Source organism: Schistocerca nitens, chromosome 8 (assembly GCF_023898315.1).
Source record: "Schistocerca nitens isolate TAMUIC-IGC-003100 chromosome 8, iqSchNite1.1, whole genome shotgun sequence".
Lineage (NCBI taxonomy): Eukaryota > Metazoa > Arthropoda > Insecta > Orthoptera > Acrididae > Schistocerca > Schistocerca nitens.
Genome location: NC_064621.1, coordinates 594,097,221 through 594,116,977, shown reverse-complemented (window position 1 = coordinate 594,116,977; position 19,757 = coordinate 594,097,221). Strand labels below are relative to the sequence as shown.

Sequence of the window (19,757 nt, the reverse complement as noted above, 5' to 3'; positions counted from 1 at the left end):
CAAAAGATTTGGGGATAAATGAAAAGTGACATGGGTTTGCAAACACAGCCTATGTTTTAGCAGTCAGTTCTTTTAATTACAAAATGTATATACAGCCACTTCAGTTGCACAAAATTTTGTCAGTTGACCACGGTTTTGACTGGACTAGGATAATCTTCATCAGAGTAAAAAGTTACATGGAATCACACCATTGTTTAAAATGTCTGAGCACCATGCTGTGATTACATGTATTCCATGTAACTTTTTATTCTGATGAAGATTGCCCTAGTGCAATCGAAACCATGGTCAACCAACTAAATTTTGTGCAACCGAAGTGGCTGTATATGTGTTCTGTAATTAAACAGTGTACGGTTGCTGCATCACAGCCAATAAAAGTTTAAAATTTCAAGTTCTTTTAAATGTCCAGCTAAGCATTGCCTGCAATATGTCACACAGAATATCACTTGTGTTTGAGTGTTTGTTCTTGTATAGGAAACATATTTTTATCCACAATCTCAACCATTTACAAGAAATCAGTGGCATTAACCTGTTACAAGGTGCATCCAGAAAGTAGGTTTCCCCATTTTTGAAAAACAAAGCCAACATAGTTACATGAAAAACTTTATTGACAACAGGTACGGCAATATTTGAGCTATTTTTCAACGTAGTCTCCAAACAAATTGAGACACTTGTCATATCATGAGCTCAACTTTTGTATTCCTGTGTCGCAGAAATCTGCTGCCTGCGAATGGAATCAGTGTGTGACAGTCATCTTCAGCTCTTTGTCGTTGTCAAAATGCTGGCCAGAGGACAGGTATTTTTTGAGGTGCAAGAAAAGATCATTGGGAGCAAGATCAGGACTGTATGCCGGACGATCAAACAGCTCCCAGCCAAACTTCTGCAAAACAGTTACTGTACGCTGAGCCGCATGGGGACGAGCATTGTCATGGAGCAGCATGACACCTGCAGTACGCATTCCTCGCCTTTTATTCTGAATGGCACATCACAGTTTCAGCATTGTTTCACACTAATGGTCAGCTTCACCATTTCACCTCTGGACCGGAAGTGAACGAGCAGAATGCCCTTCCTATCCCAAAACATCAAGCACATCACTTTCCGCACTGACACAGTCTGTTGGAATTTCATCTTGAACAGAGATCCACTGTGATGGCAATGCATTTACTGCTGTTTGGTTTCCGATGTCAAGTGAGAAATTCACGTCTCATTGCCTGTGACGATATCGTCAAAGAACTCATTGCCATCATCATAATACTGCTGCAGAAATGCCAGTGCTGCTCCCAAACCATTTCAATTTGTGCTCAGGTGTCTGGCAAACAATTTCTTGAACAGCAGGTGCTTAGTGACAATTTCATGCAACAAGGATCACAATATCTGTGGAATAATGGCTGCTGAGATCCATAATCATGAAGTGACAGTTCTCCAGGTTGCGCTGCTGCACCAGCTCAACCATATGATCACTGATGAGGGACGGTCGCCCACTACACTTTTCATCGTGGAAACACTGACGACCTTCACAAAAAAGCCTACACCAACAACGCACCATCTGTTTGCTCATGATGTTCTGCCTACAGACCTGACAGAGCTGGCGATGAATTTTGATGGGCCCTATGTTTTGGGCATTATGGAAACTTATCACTGACCAAACCTCACAGGAGGTGGGAGAATGAATAAGAGACGCCATTTCAGGGCACTGCAGCCACGGTACTGACACCAGGCTAACATGTCTGGCCAGCATTTGATTGGCATGTCATAGATCTGTTGTGCACACACAATTTTACTGGCTGAATATATCTGCTTTAAAGGGAACAACATTGGGTAACTTACTTTCTGGATGCGCCTCGTATATGACATGCTAGTAAAGAAGTAATAACATATAACCTTTTTGCAGTCCTCAGGATTATCGTCGACCACACAACCAGTGCCAGGGCCAAAGCTGCGGGAAAGAGAGGGCAGTTTTGGCAGGAATGGACTGCAATGTTTAATGGTAGAAGACTGAGGAGTTGTGCTGTCATCAGTTCCCTTCCTTCTGACATCTTTGGATTTCTCTCTTTCCTGGACCCATGAAATACATGTAACCTCTTTCTGAGTCTGTGTGGAATGTAATATTTCTTTGTTCTCCACATCCACCAAAAGTATTTCACCTGTGTCAAAAAGTATCAAACAGATGTTTTTGTTTTTCCACACATGTACAGCACAAAAAAAACCAATAAGATTATAATGATAATAAATTACATTTAGTTATTGATTCAATGACCACCTTCTCTGATACTGGAGTTTAGTGAGAAGTTTCTGTTAATTTACTATTTATTCCTGGCAGTAGCGCCTCTGCCTGACATACATTGTCCACAATATTTTCGCATGGGTGAGCACTGACAAAATTTGCTTTTAGAATGTTTAGTGAAATTGGTATCTTCATGATTTATTTGTGTGTTAATAATTTCTCCTGCAGCTTTGCATTTATTCACTATTCATTTATTCATTATACATTTATCATTTGCTTAGCACTTTGCTGCCATAATTTCAGACCTATAAAGCTTTTTCACTTTCACATACATTTCCTTGTTAGCATTACAACATTCCAGTGGTGGATACATATGAGGGGGTGCATAAGGCCGCCTGCATTGCCACCCCTGCTGCCCCTTCCAGTCAGCCCACACGCTATTCGTTCGTTGACTTGACTGAATGAGTTACTGAGTAGCTGTACTTTCCTACGTAGCATGTGCATCCGCGTCATCACATTTTATGTTTCTGTCTGGCATATAGATAGCTAACACATCATTTAAGAAAGAGAACCACAATTGTAACTTTTTTTATTTCATAAGATGGCACTGACTTGTAGGTGTGTATAATCAGTTTAAATAAAACTTTCTTTAACACTGCATGTAACTTGATTATTTTTTATCTTGGTAAAAGTAAAGGTAGCACAAAATATCTTTAACACCCGCTCCTTGTGGTTTTTCTGTATCCGCCACTGCAACATTCTGACCTATCATGATAATGTTGTTGTTATGGTCTTCAGTTCTGAGACTGGTTTGATGCAGCTCTCCATGCTACTCTACCTTGTGCAAGCTGCTTCATCTCTTAGTACGTACTGCAACCTACATCCTTCTGAATCTGCTTAGTGTATTCATCTCTATGTCTCCCTCTACAATTTTTACCCTCCAATACTAAATTGGTGATCCCTTGATGCCTCGGAAACATGTCCTACCAACCGATCCCTTCTTCTAGTCAAGTTGTGCCACAAACTCCTCTTCTCCCCAATTCTGTTCAATACCTCCTCATTAGTTATGTGATCTACCCATCTAATCTTCAGCATTCTACTGTAGCACCACATTTCGAAAGCTTCTATTCTCTTCTTGTCCAAACTATTTATCATCCATGTTTCACTTCCATACATGGCTACACTCCATACAAATACTTTCAGAAACGACTTCCTGACACTTAAATCTATACTTCATGTTAACAAATTTCTCTTCTTCAGAAACGCTTTCCTTGCCATTGCCAGTCTACATTTTATATCCTCTCTACTTCGACCATCATCTGTTATTTTGCTCCCCAAATAGCAAAACTCCTTTACTACTTTAAGTGTCTCATTTCCTAATCTAATTCCCTCAACATCACCCGATTTAATTCGACTAGATTCCATTGATGTTCATATTATACCCTCCTTTCATGACACTGTCCATTCTGTTCAACTGCTCTTCCAAGTCCTTTGCTGTCTGTGACAGAATTACAATGTCATCGGCGAACCTCAAAGTTTTTATTTCTTCTCCATGGATTTTAATACCTACTCCGAATTTTTCTTTTGTTTCCTTTACTGCTTGCTCAATATACAGATTGAATAACATTGGGGAGAGGCTACAACCCTGTCTCACTCCCTTCCCAACCATATCATGATATAGTAGCATCATAATTCTTATTCTGCTTAGATGTTGGGTGTACTAATTTTTTGGATTTTGTGGTTCTGTACAGTGATTGCTTGGGTGGTTTCTTGTAGCATCTAGGGCAATATGCTTCAACATTAATCAGTCTTACAACTGTGATATTTTTGGTACATTTAAGGGTCTGTCTGAGCCATAGTCCCTTACGAAATAAACACAGTGTCTGAGTGTATCAAATAATTTTTTGCATCGATGGAAATTACATACCATTATCACATTACCCACTCATGTTGCCTGCATTGTGGGTTAGTCTTATGTTGCAGAAGTTAAGAGATCATAACATTTTTATCAAATAGTTAAGATTTCTATTCTTCACTGAGATATGTGTGTGTGTGTGGGGGGGGGGGGGGGGGGGGCTACAGGGTGGGCGCAGTATCCCAAAGAAACTACAACTTCCTGTTTTGGCCTGTAGTTTCAAATTTTGCCTGTATGCACAGTTCTCCTACATCTATTAAGTTCTTAGATTAGGTTCACACTATTTTAAACACAGGCAGATACATGACCATGTTTTACGCTTATTCTGTGGTTCTTCAGTAGCTAGATGACAACTAATAACCATACGGTACACTTAATTTTAGTTCTTCATTAACTTAAAACAGTAAACAATGACTAATTAACCAGCATGTAAAGACACAATTATTTGAAAAAAATGTATTACAGATTTCCAGATTTCTTTGTTTAATTTGATTAATACAGGGTGTTTATACATGAATATCGAGGTTTCAACACTTTATAATATATATTACATTAAACTTCCAGTTATAAATGATATTTCAAATGAAAGAGCAACTCAAACAGTTGTGTTTGGCACCAGTGCGCACGAGCAGTGTGCAATGTTTCCGCCGCAATCTGCTAGAAAGCGGTAGTAGCGAAGAGGTGACTAGTGAACAGAAAGCGTTTTGTGTTTTGCAATTTGCTAAGACCGAAACTGTAGTTACTGTGCAACATACATTTCAGCTGAAGTTCGATTGTGATCCTCCAAGTGATGATAAAATTCGTAGATGGTATCATCAATTTGAAGATACTGGCTGCCTTTGTATAGGGAAGAGCACAGGATGACCAAGAGTTAGTCAAGGGACTGTTGAGCGAGTGAGTGAGTCGTTCACTTGCAGCCCAAAGAAATCAGTCCGGAAGGCTAGTTGTGAATTACAAGTTCCCATGTCGACTGCTTGGAAAGTTTTAAGAAAACGCGTACAACTACGTCCTTACCATTTACAATTATTACAGGCTCTAAAGTTGGCAGACCATGGATTATGCGCCAACTTCGCAAACGAAACGTTGTTTCATGACAATGTAGATTTTCTGGATCATGTTGTCTTCAGTGATGAATCAACCTTTCACCTTAGTGGACATGTTAACACTCACAATGTGCGCATCTGGGGCTCAGAAAATCCTCACGAGGTGGTACAAATGCAACGAAATTCCCCTAAAGTGACTGTTTTTTGTGCCGTATCCTGCTGGAAAGTCTATGGGCCTTTTTTTTTTTTTTTTTGGTGAACCTACTGTAACGGGCACTTCTTACCTTGATACACTAGAGCAATGGCTCTTCCTTCAGTTGGAAGAAAATGAGCCAGAGAACTTCATTTTCCAGCAAGATGGTGCACCACCTCACTGGTACAGCGAAGTATGGAATCGGTTGAACTTCACTGTACCCATGCACTGGATAGGCTGCAAGGGGCCCAATGACAGGACTTGCTTTGCATGGCCTCCACATTCCCCCGACCTAACACCATGCAAATTTTTAGTTTGGGGCTTCATCAAGGATCGCGTGTACGTGCCTCCGCTACCAGTAGACCTCACTGAATTAAGAAACCAGATTGAAGCAGCTGTTGCTACAATCACTGAAGACACACTTATCAACGTTTGGGAAGAACTCAGCTATAGACTTGACGTGTGCCGTGTGACAAATGGTGCCCACATTGAACATTTATAAGGTTCTTGGTAAAACTGAGTTGCTCTTTCATTTGACATATCATTTATAACTGTAAGTTTAATATAATAAATATTGTAAAGTGTTATTCATTTATAAACATCCCGTATTTTAGGTGGACTTCAGTGTGTGTGTGTGTGTGTGTGTGTGTGTGTGTGTGTGTTTTATGGCTCTACTGAAAGGTAATGGGATTCTATATTAACATACCATTGTTGTAGCCAATAGCAATCACCTTCCCATCTGGTCTCCATGCCATTCCCTTCACAGACAATCCTTCTGACGGAGGTGGAAAAGACCAAACCTTCTGCCATGTTAATCTGTGCAATGCAACTTCACCTGAAAAAACAGAATACATTTGAAAACCAAAATAAAACTTTGCGAGGAAAATAAACAATGCCATGGTAACCACTCATTCATACTCATCTTTCAGCCCCCCTCTTCAATGAATCACAAACTCATGCAAACAGGGCTGGGTGCTCTCGTATTTGATTACAGGCATGCGACAAATGGTACTGTAATGTGTGCACACTGTCAACATATATGGTAAATACAATGCCTTTAAACTCCCCCATGGCCAGAAATATTTGGGATTAAAGGCAGGTGAATGTCTTCCTGCAGGGAATAACAGGACTGCACTTCACTGTTAAAACTGTTCGCACACAATACAGCCATTAATATTGTTATAATGCCAGTACAACTTCAAAATGATACATATGGATTGTCTGATGTAAAACACAGGACGATGATTGAATATCGATAAGAACAGACAAGTAAAAATGGGCTGCATCTCCAGTATTATTTCCACATATATTTACAACACTTTTTTTTTAGTTTGTTTCGAACAGTATTAACTACAGTAACAGAACGGGGCACTTCTTTTTTTAGACACACTACGTGTTCATATATGAAATGCTGCACCACAGAGGTCATACAAACCCTTCATCTCCATCTTGCCAATGTTTAAATCAATTTACGAGTTAAGGTCAGTCATACTTTTATTATTTATTTATTTACATTTTCTTTGCATGGAGCAAGTACAATATGGGTTTTGCGTAAGTCAGAAATAATAACTGAACAACAACTACATTTACAAAATACGTTACATACTACAGTTGTTGCATCTATTTTATACTGTTATTACTTTACTTTATGGTGTATCATGAGCAGTGTCTTAGAATCCATTGAATAAATATAAATATTTTTCTACGACAAAATATTTTAATTTATTATTACAATCAATCCTTTTACATGTTCTAAGTAGTTTGGTCACTTGTTAAACATATCAAACCATTGATGTATGGGCTCCTATCTGTCATTTTTAATATTGTTCTTTTCCAATGTTATTGTGGTCTTCAGTCTTGAGACTGGTTTGATCCAGCTCTCCATGCTACTCTATCCTGTACAAGCTTCTTCATCTCCCAGTGCCTACTGCAGCCTACATCCTTCTCAGTCTGCTTAGTATATTTCTCTCTTGGTCTCCCTCTTCGATTTTTACCCTCCACACTGCCCTCCAATACTAAATTGGTGATCCCTCGATGTCTCAGAGCATGTCCTACCAACCGATCCCTTCTTCTAGTCAAGTTGTGCCACAAGCTCCTCTTCTCCCCAATTCTATTCAATACCTCATCATTTGTTATGTGATCTACCCATCTAATCTTCAGCATTCTTCTGTAGCACCACATTTCGAAAGCTTCTATTCTCTTCTTGTCTAAACTATTTATCGTCCACCCTTCACTTCCATACATGGCTACACTCCATACAAATACTTTCAGATACAACTTCCTCACATTTAAATCTACACTCGATGTTAACAAATTTCTCTTCTTCAGAAAAGCTTTCCTTGCCATTGCCAGTCTACATTTTATATCCTCTCTACTTCGACCATCATCAGTTATTTTGCTCCCCAAATAGCAAAACTCCTTTACTACTTTAAGTGTCTCATTTCCTAATCTAATTACCTCAGCATCACCCGACTTAATTCGACTACATTCCATTATCCTCGTTTTGCTTTTGTTGATGTTCATCTTATACCCTCCTTTCAAAACACTGTCCATTCCGTTCAACTGCTCTTCCAAGTCCTTTGCTGTGTCTCACAGAATTACAATGTCATCGGCGAACCTCAAAGTTTTATTTCTTCTCCATGGATTTTAATACCTACTCCGAACTTTTCTTTTATTTCATTTACTGCTTGCACAATATACAGATTGAATAACATCGGGGATAGGCTACAACCTTGTCTCATTCCCTTCCCAACCACTGTTTCCCTTTCATACCCCTCGACCCTTATAACTGCCATCTGCTTTCTGTACCGCTCCCTGTATTTTACCCCTGCCACCTTCAGAATTTGAAAGAGAGTATTCCAGTCAACACTGTCAAAAGCTTTCTCTAAGTCTACAAATGCTAGAAACGTAGGTTTGCCTTTCCTTAATCTTTCTTTTAAGATAAGTCGTAGGGTCAGTATTGCCTCACGTGTTCCAACATTTCTACGGAATCCAAATTGATCTTCCCCGAGGTCAGCTTCTATCAGTTTTTCCATTTGTCTGCAAAGAATTCGCATTAGTATTTTGCAGCTGTGACTTATTAAACTGATAGTTCGGTAATTGTCACATCTGTCAACACCAGCTTTCTTTGGGATTGGAATTATTATATTTTTCTTGAATTCTGAGGCTATTTCGCCTGTCTAATACATCTTGCTCACCAGATGGTAGAGTTTTGTCAGGACTGGCTCTCCCAAGGCCATCAGTAGTTCCAATGGAATGTTGTCTACTCCGGGGGCCTTGTTTCGACTCAGGTCTTTCAGTGCTTTGTCAAACTCTTCACGCAGTATCTTATCTTCCATTTCATCTTCATCTACATCCTCTTCCATTTCTATAACATTGCCCTCAAGCACATCACCCTTGTATAGACCCTCTATATACTCCTTCCAACTTTCTGCTTTCTCTTCTTTGCTTAGAACTGGGTTTCCACCTGAGCTCTTGATATTCATACAAGTGGTTCTCTTTTCTCCAAAGGTCTCTTTAATTTTCCTGTAGGCAGTATCTATCTTACCCCTAGCGAGATAAACCTCTACATCCTTACATTTGTCCTCTAGCCATGCCTGCTTAGCTATTTTGCACTTCCTGTCGATCTCATTTTTGAGACGTTTGTATTCCTTTTTGCCTGCTTCATTTACTGCATTTTTATATTTTCCCCTTTCATCAATTAAATTCAATATTTCTTCTGTCACCCCAGGATTTCTACTAGCCCTTGTCTTTTTACCTACTTGATCCTCTGCTGCCTTCACTACTTCAACCCTCAAAGCTACCCATTCTTCTTGTACTGTATTTCTTTCCCCCATTCTTGTCAATTGTTCCCTTATGCCCTCCCTGCAACACTGTACAACCTCTGGTTTAGTCAGTTTATCCAGGTCCCATCTCCTTAAAATTCCACCTTTTTTCAGTTTCTTCAGTTTCAATCAACAGTTCCTAACCAATAGATTGTGGCCAGAGTCCACATCTGCCACTGGAAATGTCTTTTCCAATAGTAGTTATATTTTGATCTGGTTTTGTGCTCATGTACATCACTGCACTTGATAACTTTAGTTGGGCGAATCATAAAAATGTATGTAATTTAAATATGTATAAAGAATATACTATTAAGTATTTGCACTGTACAATCACTTCATTACACTTGTGCATTTCCTAGTCTCATCAATCAATATTTTAAACTCTTCCCCCACACCACATCTGCCTTTTCTTACTTTGTTTTGTTCACATTTTCACTTGTTACTTCATTTGACAATAATTCTTATAATGAGTCAATGAATTTGGAACGAATTTCAACTGATCACTATCCATGTCAATGCTCCAAAAGACGCATGGCACAGCACACTCGTGAATGCTGTGAAGGACAAATGACTGTGTGTATGCTTCACAAACACCCGACTCCCTCTTACCTTGTCCTGAAATCTTTCCATATACGATGGGGGTGGTAAAATAATTTTAAAGTCTGTCTCAAATATTGGCTTTCATACTTATTTCACATATGATTTTGTGAAAAAAGGATATCTACTTTCTTCCAAAGATTTCCACTTAATATCACTGGGAATCACAGCAACAGTTTTGTTCTGAAAGAGCACAGGGTTACTAGAATCAATGTTTTTCTATTTCCTTTGTGGAACTGATTTGATAAAGACCTCAAATACTCAAACATAGATCACACAGGAGTCTTTCTTGCAACTGCATTACACTTTCCCTGGTCCTCTTAATATATTAATAGAGGGAAACATTCCACGTGGGAAAAATATATCTAAAAACAAAGATGATGTGACTTACCAAACGAAAGCGCTGGCACGTCGATAGACACACAAACAAATACAAACATACACACAAAATTCAAGCTTTCGCAACAAACTGTTGCCTCATCAGGAAAGAGGGAAGGAGAGGGAAAGATGAAAGGATGTGGGTTTTAAGGGAGAGGGTAAGGAGTCATTCCAATCCCGGGAGCGGAAAGATTTACCTTAGGGAGAAAAAAGGACGGGTATACACTCGCACACACACACATATCCATCCACACATATACAGACACAAGCAGACATATTTAAAGACAAAGAGTTTGGGCAGAGATGTCAGTCGAGGCAGAAGTGCAGAGGCAAAGGTGTTGTTGAATGACAGGTGAGGAATGAGTGGCGGCAACTTGAAATTAGCGGAGATTGAGGCCTGGTGGATAACGGGAAGAGAGGATATATTGAAGAGCAAGTTCCCATCTCCGGAGTTCGGATAGGTTGGTGTTAGTGGGAAGTATCCAGATAACCCGGACGGTGTAACACTGCGCCAAGATGTGCTGGCCGTGCACCAAGGCATGTTTAGCCACAGGGTGATCCTCATTACCAACAAACACTGTCTGCCTGTGTCCATTCATGCGAATGGACAGTTTGTTGCTGGTCATTCCCACATAGAATGCATCACAGTGTGGGCAGGTCAGTTGGTAGATCACGTGGGTGCTTACACACGTGGCTCTGCCTTTGATCGTGTACAACTTCCGGGTTACAGGACTGGAGTAGGTGGTGGTGGGAGGGTGCATGGGACAGGTTTTACACCGGGGGCGGTTACAAGGGTAGGAGCCAGAGGGTAGGGAAGGTGGTTTGGGGATTTCATAGGGATGAACTAACAGGTTACGAAGGTTAGGTGGACGGCGGAAAGACACTCTTGGTGGAGTGGGGAGGATTTCATGAAGGATGGATCTCATTTCAGGGCAGGATTTGAGGAAGTCGTATCCCTGCTGGAGAGCCACATTCAGAATCTGATCCAGTCCCGGAAAGTATCCTGTCACAAGTGGGGCACTTTTGTGGTTCTTCTGCGGGAGGTTCTGGGTTTGAGAGGATGAGGAAGTGGCTCTGGTTATTTGCTTCTGTACCAGGTCGGGAGGGTAGTTGCGGGATGCGAAAGCTGTTGTCAGGTTGTTGGTGTAATGCTTCAGGGATTCCGGACTGGAGCAGATTCGTTTGCCACGAAGACCTAGGCTGTAGGGAAGGGACCGTTTGATGTGGAATGGGTGGCAGCTGTCGTAATACACAAATATCCCGCACGTCCAGGGCCTCGTTGCGATGGAGCACTTCCTTTCACGCCGATCACCTGCCACCCTACCTAAAACCTCTTTCCTCATTACCTTAGCCAGCTTCATCCTGACCCACAACTTCTTCACCTTTGAAGGCCAGACATACCAACAATTAAAGGGAACAGCCATGGGTACCAGGATGGCCCCCTCATACGCCAACCTATTCATAGGTCGCTTAGAGGAAGCCTTCCTGGTTACCCAAGCCTGCCAACCCAAAGTTTGGTACAGATTTATTGATTACATCTTCATGATCTGGACTCACAGTGAAGAAGAACTCCAGAATTTCCTCTCCAACCTCAACTCCTTTGGTTCCATCACATCCACCTGGTCCTACTCCAAATCCCATGTCACTTTCCTTGATGTTGACCTCCACCTGTCCAATGGCCAGCTTCACACGTCCGTCCACATCAAACCCACCAACAAGCAACAGTACCTCCATTACGACAGCTGCCACCCATTCCACATCAAACGGTCCCCTCCCTACAGCCTAGGTCTTCGTAGCAAACAAATCTGCTCCAGTCCGGAATCCCTGAAGCATTACACCAACAACCTGACAACAGCTTTCGCATCCCTCAACTACCCTCCCGACCTGGTACAGAAGCAAATAACCAGAGCCACTTCCTCATCCTCTCAAATCCAGAACCTCCCGCAGAAGAACCACAAAAGTGCCCCACTTGTGACAGGATACTTTCCGGGACTGGATCAGATTCTGAATGTGGCTCTCCAGCAGGGATACGACTTCCTCAAAACCTGCCCTGAAATGAGATCCATCCTTCATGAAATCCTCCCCACTCCACCAGGAGTGTCTTTCCGCCGTCCACCTAACCTTCGTAACCTGTTAGTTCATCCCTATGAAATCCCCAAACCACCTTCCCTACCCTCTGGCTCCTACCCTTGTAACCGCCCCTGGTGTAAAACCTGTCCCATGCACCCTCCCACCACCACCTACTCCAGTCCTGTAACCCGGAAGTTGTACACGATCAAAGGCAGAGCCACGTGTGAAAGCACCCACGTGATCTACCAACTGACCTGCCTACACTGTGATGCATTCTATGTGGGAATGACCAGCAACAAACTGTCCACTTGCATGAATGGACACAGGCAGACAGTGTTTGTTGGTAATGAGGATCACCCTGTGGCTAAACATGCCTTGGTGCACGGCCAGCACATCTTGGCGCAGTGTTACACCGTCCGGGTTATCTGGATACTTCCCACTAACACCAACCTATCCGAACTCCGGAGATGGGAACTTGCTCTTCAATATATCCTCTCTTCCCGTTATCCACCAGGCCTCAATCTCCGCTAATTTCAAGTTGCCGCCACTCATTCCTCACCTGTCATTCAACAACATCTTTGCCTCTGCACTTCTGCCTCGACTGACATCTCTGCCCAAACTCTTTGTCTTTAAATATGTCTGCTTGTGTCTGTATATGTGTGGATGGATATGTGTGTGTGTGCGAGTGTATACCCGTCCTTTTTTCCCCCTAAGGTAAGTCTTTCCGCTCCCGGGATTGGAATGACTCCTTACCCTCTCCCTTAAAACCCACATCCTTTCGTCTTTCCCTCTCCTTCCCTCTTTCCTGATGAGGCAACAGTTTGTTGCGAAAGCTTGAATTTTGTGTGTATTTTTGCATTTGTTTGTGTGTCTATCGACGTGCCAGCGCTTTCGTTTGGTAAGTCACATCATCTTTGTTTTTTATATATATATATATATATATATATATATATATATATATATATTTTTTTTTTTTTTTGTATCTAAAAACAAAGATGATGTGACTTACCAAATGAAAGTGCTGGCAGGTCGACAGACACACAAACAAACACAAACATACACACAAAATTCAAGCTTTCGCAACAAACTGTTGCCTCATCAGGAAAGAGGGAAGGAGAGGGAAAGACGAAAGGATGTGGGTTTTAAGGGAGAGGGTAAGGAGTCATTCCAATCCCGGGAGCGGAAAGACTTACCTTAGGGGGGAAAAAGGACGGGTATACACTCGCAAACACACACATATCCATCCACACATATACAGACACAAGCATATATATATATATATATATATATATATATATATATATATATATATATATATATATATATAATTTCATTTGTTCAGCTTTCTTCATAAAATTACCTGTACATATTTATTGATATGAATGAGCCCAGTTGTAGATTGTTTCAAAAGTGATCAATCTCCCTTCTACTCGTGTCATTGTATTATTTACACTCACGTTTAAGCCATACAGTTACTTTTTTTCTGAAGTCAATCTTAATTTTTATACAGTTAAAATAAATGTAAATGTCATGTGACTAGGACCTCATGTCGGGTAAACCGTTCACCGGGTGCAAGTCTTTCAATTTGATGCCACTTCAGCACTTGTGTGTCGATGGGGATGAAATGATGATGATTAGGACAACACAACACCCAATCCCTGAGCAGAGAAAGTCTCGGACCCAGCCAGGAATCGAACCCAGACCCTTAGGATTGACATTCTGTCGTGCTGACCACTCAGCTACCAGGGGCGGACTTTCTACAGTTACTTAAGGATGAAACTTTTCTGTAAACACATGCAGCATCACTAATCAGTGTGTGTCGTTCACAGCATCCCAGAGGTTGTTTATACACTTTGGGAACAAGAAAGGTGCTGTCGCACATCCTTAGTGCACTTCCAATGTTACATTTATTTCTAACGAGATGAGATCAGGATACAGTAAAAGAAAACTAGAGATTGTTACTGCAACATTTAACTGAAAAGGGAAAAAAGAATACAACAGAAGGTGAATGGGTATGTTTTATAGGTGGATAGTGAAAGCAGTAGGGAGTACCTTCGAAAGGGGGGGGGGGGATTAAAAAAGTAAAGAGAGAGGCATATATAGATAGGGGGAAAGAAAGGGGAGGGTGAAGGGGTGAAGGGTGGGGGTGAGGGGAAGGGGAGGGGGAAGGGGAGGGGGAAGGGGAGGGGGAGGGAGGAAGGAAGAGAGAGAGAGAGGGGGGGGGAGGGGCAGGGCCCAAAAGAAATAATTGGATACCACAATATGTTAAAATTTAAGTGCTGAGAGAGGAAATTATAAAATTGCAGCAAATGAAGCAGCCAAAAGGGAATATAGGTGCCTAAAAAATGAGACTGATGGGAAGTGCAACGTGGCACAGCAGGAATGAATGCTAGACAGAACACGCAAATCAACAGAATAAATGGGTGCTGTTTGTAGAAAAATTAATTAAACTTTTTCAGAAAAGTGATGCAGTTGTATGAAAATTGACAGCTCCTGTAACAAGCTAGTACTAAGCAAACAGAAGGCTGAAAGATGGAAGGAATATATGGAAGGACTATAAAAGGAAAGGAACTTAAAAACAATATTACGGAAAAAACAAGTGGATACAAATGAGATGGATGACATGATGCAAACAGAACTTAACAAAGCACAGAAAACACTAGTCATAACAAGGCATCTGGAGCAGACAATATTCCCTCAGTACTATACGATCCTTTGGAGAACCTACTACAACAAAAATGTTCCAAATGGTATACGAAATATAATGGATAGGAAAAATACTTTGAGAATGAAGAGAAAACAATAACCCTGATATCGAATAAGGCAGGTGCTGACACATCTGAGTAATACCAAAGCATTAGTTTGGTAAGTTATGGCTGAAAAATACTGACATGAATTACCAAAAGAAGAGCAGAACAACTTGTATAAGCCAAACTGGGGAATGTTCAGTTTCGTTCATGTTCAGTTTGGTTCTTAGGAAATGTAGGAACATGTGAGTCAATACCAACGCTATGGCTTATCTTGGAAGACAGATTAAAGAAAGACATACCCACATTTATAGCATTTGTAGCTAGGAAAAGCTTTTAATTATGTCAAATCAAACACATTCTCTTAAATTCTGAAATTATTACAGATAAAGTACACAGAGAGAAAGGTCGTCTAAGGCTTGTACTGAACTAGACGACTGCAGTTTTAAGAGTACTCGAACACAGAAGTGGAGCTGTAGTTGAGAGATGAGAGTCCTAGCCTACACTCAATGCTATTCAGTCTGTACACTGAGCAAAAAGAAAAGGCAGATTTAAAAGAACATAAAATGTAGCTGCAATAATATGAAAAGCATTTCTGAAAAATAAAACTGTACTAACATCAAATATACATTTAAATGTTAGAAATCTTTTCTGAAAGTACTTCTTTTTTAATGTAGCCATGTCCAGAGGGTAAAGAGAAGGAAAAACAATACAAGAAGAGAACAGACACTTTTGAAATGTGGTATTACAGGAGAATGTGGAAGATTAGGTAGGTAAAATGAAAAATTCACTATGATGGGCTGCAATGAATAGTGGAGAAAAGAGCTTTATGGTTCAAAATATTTCCATATGACCTGTATGTGCTCATACATCACATACAGCTTGAAAAAAAAAAAAAAAAAGTACATCTGGAAAGACGGCGTGGATTTTGATCCGATGACGTCATATGCCACCTGGGGGTTAGTAGATGGACTGATAATGGTTACAACATCATTTGACAACAGACAACGTAGTGGCACACCTGCCAGAGTGTCATCTGTGTCTACCCTTTAATAGGGGATGCTCACAGCCAGAAGGCTCAAAAGTGAGTTTTAAAGGGGTCAAATTATGGCTTTCCATGAATTGGAATGGGCCTTTCGGAGAATTGCCACACAAGCTGGACATTATGCATCAGTTGTGTAATGCTCATATCAGTGGTCATGTGAACACACTCACATCTGTAGACGAGGTTCTGGACATCCACACAGAACATGTGCCTGCCAAGATCATCGTATTGTTACGGGCAGCAGTGGCAGATCGTACAGTTAACACAGCACAGATAAGAGGGCTTGTGAGCTCAGACGTGTCAGCACGAACTACTGTGAATGGTTTATTAGCAGTGAGATTACAGGCATGCACAATGCTAGCCTGTCTTCCGCTCATGCCACAGCATTGACCTGCACGGCTCAACTGGTTCTGTCAGAGGATCACTTGGAAGATGGAATGGCACGCTGTGGTGTTCAGCGATGAAAGCAGATTTTGCCTGCATGGAAGTGATGGTTGTTCGCACGTACAACATAGACCTGGTGAGCATTGTCTCATAGAGTGCATTTGTCCAAGAAATACTGGCCCCACCCAAGGCCTTATCTTGGCCCCACCCTAGACCTTATGGTCTGGGGTGCAATAAGCTACACCTCTTCTTCATCGTTGGTGTTTCTGGAGGGGATACTAACTGGCAGTTGGTACATACAAAATGCTGTTAGAGCCATTCTTCTGCTGTTCTTACAACAGGAAGGTGATGTGTTATTCCGACAAGATAATGTTCGTCCACACAGTGCTCATGAAACTCAATGTGCTCCGCAAGATGTGCAGCAGCTGTCATGTCTAGCACAATCTCTGGACTTGTCTCCAGTTGAGTATTTGTGGGATATGACGGCACGAGAAGTGATGTGTGCAGCCAACAATTCTAACAGAACTATGCAAACAGGTTGAGCTGGCATGGCATAATGTATCCTATGACAGTATTTGCCACCTATGCGGTCGACTAGATGCCAGAATCAGTGTCTGCATTGTTGCCTGTGGAGGCTACATTATGTACTAACATGGGTGTTTCAGCATGGGTCCATATCTGGTATCTCAGAACTGCTTATGATATTGATCTGTAAATGTACTTATTTCATGAACTCCATATGCACTGTCGCAACAATTAAATCATGAGTGAATTGGAAATCTCTAAATGGGTGTACTAATTTCTTTTCCAGCAGTATCTATCAGCTGAAGGTGTGTCATGATGTTGATCGTCTTGTGAAGTTTAGTTAAGTAGAAAGCATCTGTTTGTTAGCAACCATACTTTGTGAGATGTCTTGTTCAAATGTGTGTATTATGTTTCATGTGAGTGAAGATTACTCACCATGTGTCACAAAGATTTCTCTCTCTCAATAGGCCATTACATCTTAGCTAACAGTATGATTTTGAATCCTGGAGTACACAGATGTTAATGAGACTACACTATACTTCTACTTTTTCACAGAAATAATTATCACTTCTCCAATACGACTGTTTGTTCTATGATTCCCAATAAATCTCAGCTAAGAAGACAGTCAACTGGAACATACACTGTTTATAATATGAGAGAAATTCCCTCATGGCCTGATGTCTTACATATTTTCAACAGTTTTAAGAACTTGCAACATTGCAACTGGTTGCTTCTATGCTATCTACTTTGGTGTTTGTGCACCAGTCAAGTAGTGCAATTATTGAATAATTTTATGCTTTGCATTTTATTTCCTCACTTTGAGTAACAAATTCTACCATGATAGCTTATGCACAAGTTTTTCATTAGCAAAGCAGTTCAACATAGGATAATAATTTTCTGTGTTTCTCTGGAAAATTGCAATTGTGGACACTATATGTATCAGAAAAGGCTCTCTTCTTGATGCGTGAGGTTTTGTTAGGTTCTACCTCTTGGCTCTGATCCCATTTGTACTGAGAGTGCATGACCTCAGTTTTACAAATTATTAAACAAATGTGGATCCGTTTTATCCATTATCAAGTTAATTAGGTCTCATTTCTACAGAAGCTGGCAGATAGCATGTTAAGAATTGGACCACAACCTGTCTGTATGTGTGTGAAACACCCTCTAAACATTCTATTTTTGTTTTGCAAATTTAACATGTCAAGTGATAGCTCATCTGTTGCAGCAACCATTGAAGTGTGCTCCCTGCTGCCGTTGGATAAGCAGCTGCAGCAGCAAGTCGTATACTCCTAGCTCACTCATTTGTTACATAGTTTAATTCTTAATTTCTTTGAGTGTTTTTGGTACTTGCATTGTTTGATACATAAATTTCGGGCGTATTATAGTATTTGAGAGTTGTAGCATCACGTTTTCGTACCTGAATAGTGTAAAATCGCGTAGTCTCCTTCCGCCGCCGAGCAGTGTGTCAGCAGTGCACAAGTAGCAGCATTACTGCATTTACTAGGCAATCTTGTATTTTAATAACCGTTTAAATTTTGTCGATTTGTTTGCGCTCTCTGTAGATTAGTTCAGACGTTCTTTGCAAAACAGTTTTTAGCATGGATAGGGACTGCAACTGCTGTGTTCGGATGCAGGCTAAGTTGGCATCCCTTCGCTCCCAGCTTCAGGCAGTGTTGGCTTCGGTCACACAGCTTGAGGCTGTTGCCAATGGGCATCACTGTGGGGGTCCGGATGGGGGTTTGTCGGGGACGGCCAGCTCGTCCCACGCATCCCCCGATCGGACTAAGACTGTGGTTGCCCGGGATACTGCCCGCATTGAGGCTGATCCCTCACCTGTGGTAGAGTGGGAGGTCGTCTCAAGGTGTGGCAGGGGGCGAAAGACATTCCGGAGGGCTGAACGGAAGGCCTCTCCAGTTTGTCTGATGAACCGGTTTCAGGCTCTGTCTCAGGCTGATACTGATCTTCGGCCTGACATGGCTGCTTGTCCTGTTCCAGAGGTTGCCCCTCAGTCTGCAAGATCCGGGCGGTCGCAGAGGGTGGGCTTACTGGTAGTTGGGAGCTCCAACGTCAGGCGCGTAATGGGGCCCCTTAGGGAAATGGCAGCAAGAGAGGGGAAGAAAACCAATGTGCACTCCGTGTGCATACCGGGGGGAGTCATTCCAGATGTGGAAAGGGTCCTTCCGGATGCCATGAAGGGTACAGGGTGCACCCATCTGCAGGTGGTCGCTCATGTCGGCACCAATGATGTGTGTCGCTATGGATCGGAGGAAATCCTCTCTGGCTTCCGGCGGCTATCTGATTTGGTGAAGACTGCCAGTCTCGCTAGCGGGATGAAAGCAGAGCTCACCATCTGCAGCATCGTCGACAGGACTGACTGCGGACCTTTGGTACAGAGCCGAGTGGAGGGTCTGAATCAGAGGCTGAGACGGTTCTGCGACCATGTGGGCTGCAGATTCCTCGACTTGCGCCATAGGGTGGTGGGGTTTCGGGTTCCGCTGGATAGGTCAGGAGTCCACTACACGCAGCAAGCGGCTACACGGGTAGCAGGGGTTGTGTGGCGTGGACTGGGCGGTTTTTAAGGTTAGATGGCCTCGGGCAAGTACAGAAAGGGCAACAGCCTCAAAGGGTGCGGAGCCAAGTCAGGACATGCGGGGACCAAGCAGCAATCGGTATTGTAATTGTAAACTGTCGAAGCTGCGTTGGTAAAGTACCGGAACTTCAAGCGCTGATAGAAAGCACCGAAGCTGAAACCGTTATAGGTACAGAGAGCTGGCTTAAGCCAGAGATAAATTCTGCCGAAATTTTTACAAAGGTA

General features: G+C 41.8%; 1 protein-coding gene across 3 annotated transcripts in view; it reads right to left on the bottom strand.

The window, feature by feature from the left end:
- The window catches only part of LOC126199012 (anaphase-promoting complex subunit 4), a 154,668-nt gene that overhangs the window by 118,293 nt on the left and 16,618 nt on the right, over window positions 1-19,757 (bottom strand). For all 3 annotated transcript variants that reach the window (XM_049935693.1, XM_049935694.1, XM_049935692.1), the window contains 2 exons: window positions 6,079-6,207; window positions 1,879-2,141 (listed from right to left, as the gene is read on the bottom strand). In XM_049935693.1, the coding sequence (XP_049791650.1) occupies window positions 1,879-2,141; window positions 6,079-6,207 (392 nt within the window). The remainder of the gene's footprint in view (window positions 1-1,878; window positions 2,142-6,078; window positions 6,208-19,757) is intronic.